This window comes from Sinocyclocheilus anshuiensis, unplaced genomic scaffold (assembly GCF_001515605.1).
Source record: "Sinocyclocheilus anshuiensis isolate Anshui unplaced genomic scaffold, SAMN03320099.WGS_v1.1 scaffold745, whole genome shotgun sequence".
Classification (NCBI taxonomy): Eukaryota; Metazoa; Chordata; class Actinopteri; order Cypriniformes; family Cyprinidae; genus Sinocyclocheilus; species Sinocyclocheilus anshuiensis.
In genome coordinates, this window is record NW_015540128.1 from 11,278 (window position 1) to 12,592 (window position 1,315).

At 30.3% G+C, this 1,315-nt stretch overlaps 1 protein-coding gene across 1 annotated transcript in view; it reads right to left on the reverse strand.

Annotated features, from left to right (window-relative positions):
• LOC107687252 (citron Rho-interacting kinase-like) overlaps positions 1-1,315 on the reverse strand; it is a gene marked incomplete at its 3' end in the record, with an annotated part of 75,577 nt that overhangs the window by 11,075 nt on the left and 63,187 nt on the right. The window contains exon 30 of the mRNA XM_016484508.1: positions 1,036-1,203. Within this exon, the coding sequence (XP_016339994.1) occupies positions 1,036-1,203 (168 nt within the window). The remainder of the gene's footprint in view (positions 1-1,035; positions 1,204-1,315) is intronic.

The following is a 1,315-nucleotide window of genomic DNA, read 5'->3' on the forward strand; positions in this document are numbered from 1 at the left end:
ATGCATATATAAATACAAACACATGCATGTATATATTTAAGAAAAATATGTTATGTTCATATATTAATTATATACAATATAAAATAAGAATATGAATATATAAATGTAGATACATGTAAATATTTTCAATATATATACTGTATGTGTGTGTGTTTACATATACATTATAAATATACACAGTACACACACATATATTATGTAAACTAAAACTTTTATTTTGAATGCGATTAATCGTTTGACAGCACAAATATATATATATGCTAGATGCCGAAGCAACTAATTTTCATTTAATTTAATATGTAATAAAAACACAATAAAGACATTTAACAAAAACAATAACTAATAAAAATACAAAAAAAGTAACTCAAAATCAAATAAACGTTAAATGAAATGAAATATATATATATATTTTATATATATTTTAAATTTCAGCTAGCTGCCAAAGCAACTAATTTTAATTCAGTTTAACGTGATGAACTAAAATAACAAACTAAAATGCAAAAAAATACTAAAAACTATATAGATATATTTAACAAAAATAATAAAGATGACAAAACACACACAACTTACTAAAACATTAAAATTAAAAACAGAAAATACAAAAATACAAATTTAATATTTTTTTTTTTTATATAGATTTTGATTAAAAACACACACACAGACACAATTACCATTTCTGAATAGCACTAATGACAATTTTAGAGTAAATGTGTTTAATATTCATAAAAATGTCACAAAAAAATAGGTCCTAAAAATAGGTTTCATGCATATGTTTCTTAATTTAGGGGTGAAATATAACCTGGATTCTGTTATGCTTGAAATATTTTTTACTGATGAATAGCTCACAATAAGACCAGCATTATAGAATCAATTTTGCATAAATTTTTCTTTAAATAATAACTGCACTCCAGTCTGATATAACCAAGAAACCAGCTGCAGATTTTTCTGCTCCATCATTATTATCAGAAACGCCTGACCAATCACATCGCAGCCACAATAACAGTATGTGTGAAGCAGACTCTGTTCTGTACTGACCCTCCGGCGTGGAGCTCTCTTTGCGGCGGGCCGAGCTGGAAGGGTTCAGGAGGCTGCTGGGATTGGGCTGGCGCTCCGGAGATTTCACGATGGCCGACATGAGGATCTGCTGACGGGCCGACGCCGGCGTGGACGGAGCCATGTGCTCCTGCGCTTTAAAATGAGCCGCTGAGAGACACAGAGAAGAGCCTCAACATCAAACCACATTTACAATACATCGCTGTACTAAAGAGATAGTTCACCCAAAAATGAAAATTCTGTCATTAATTACTCACCCTCG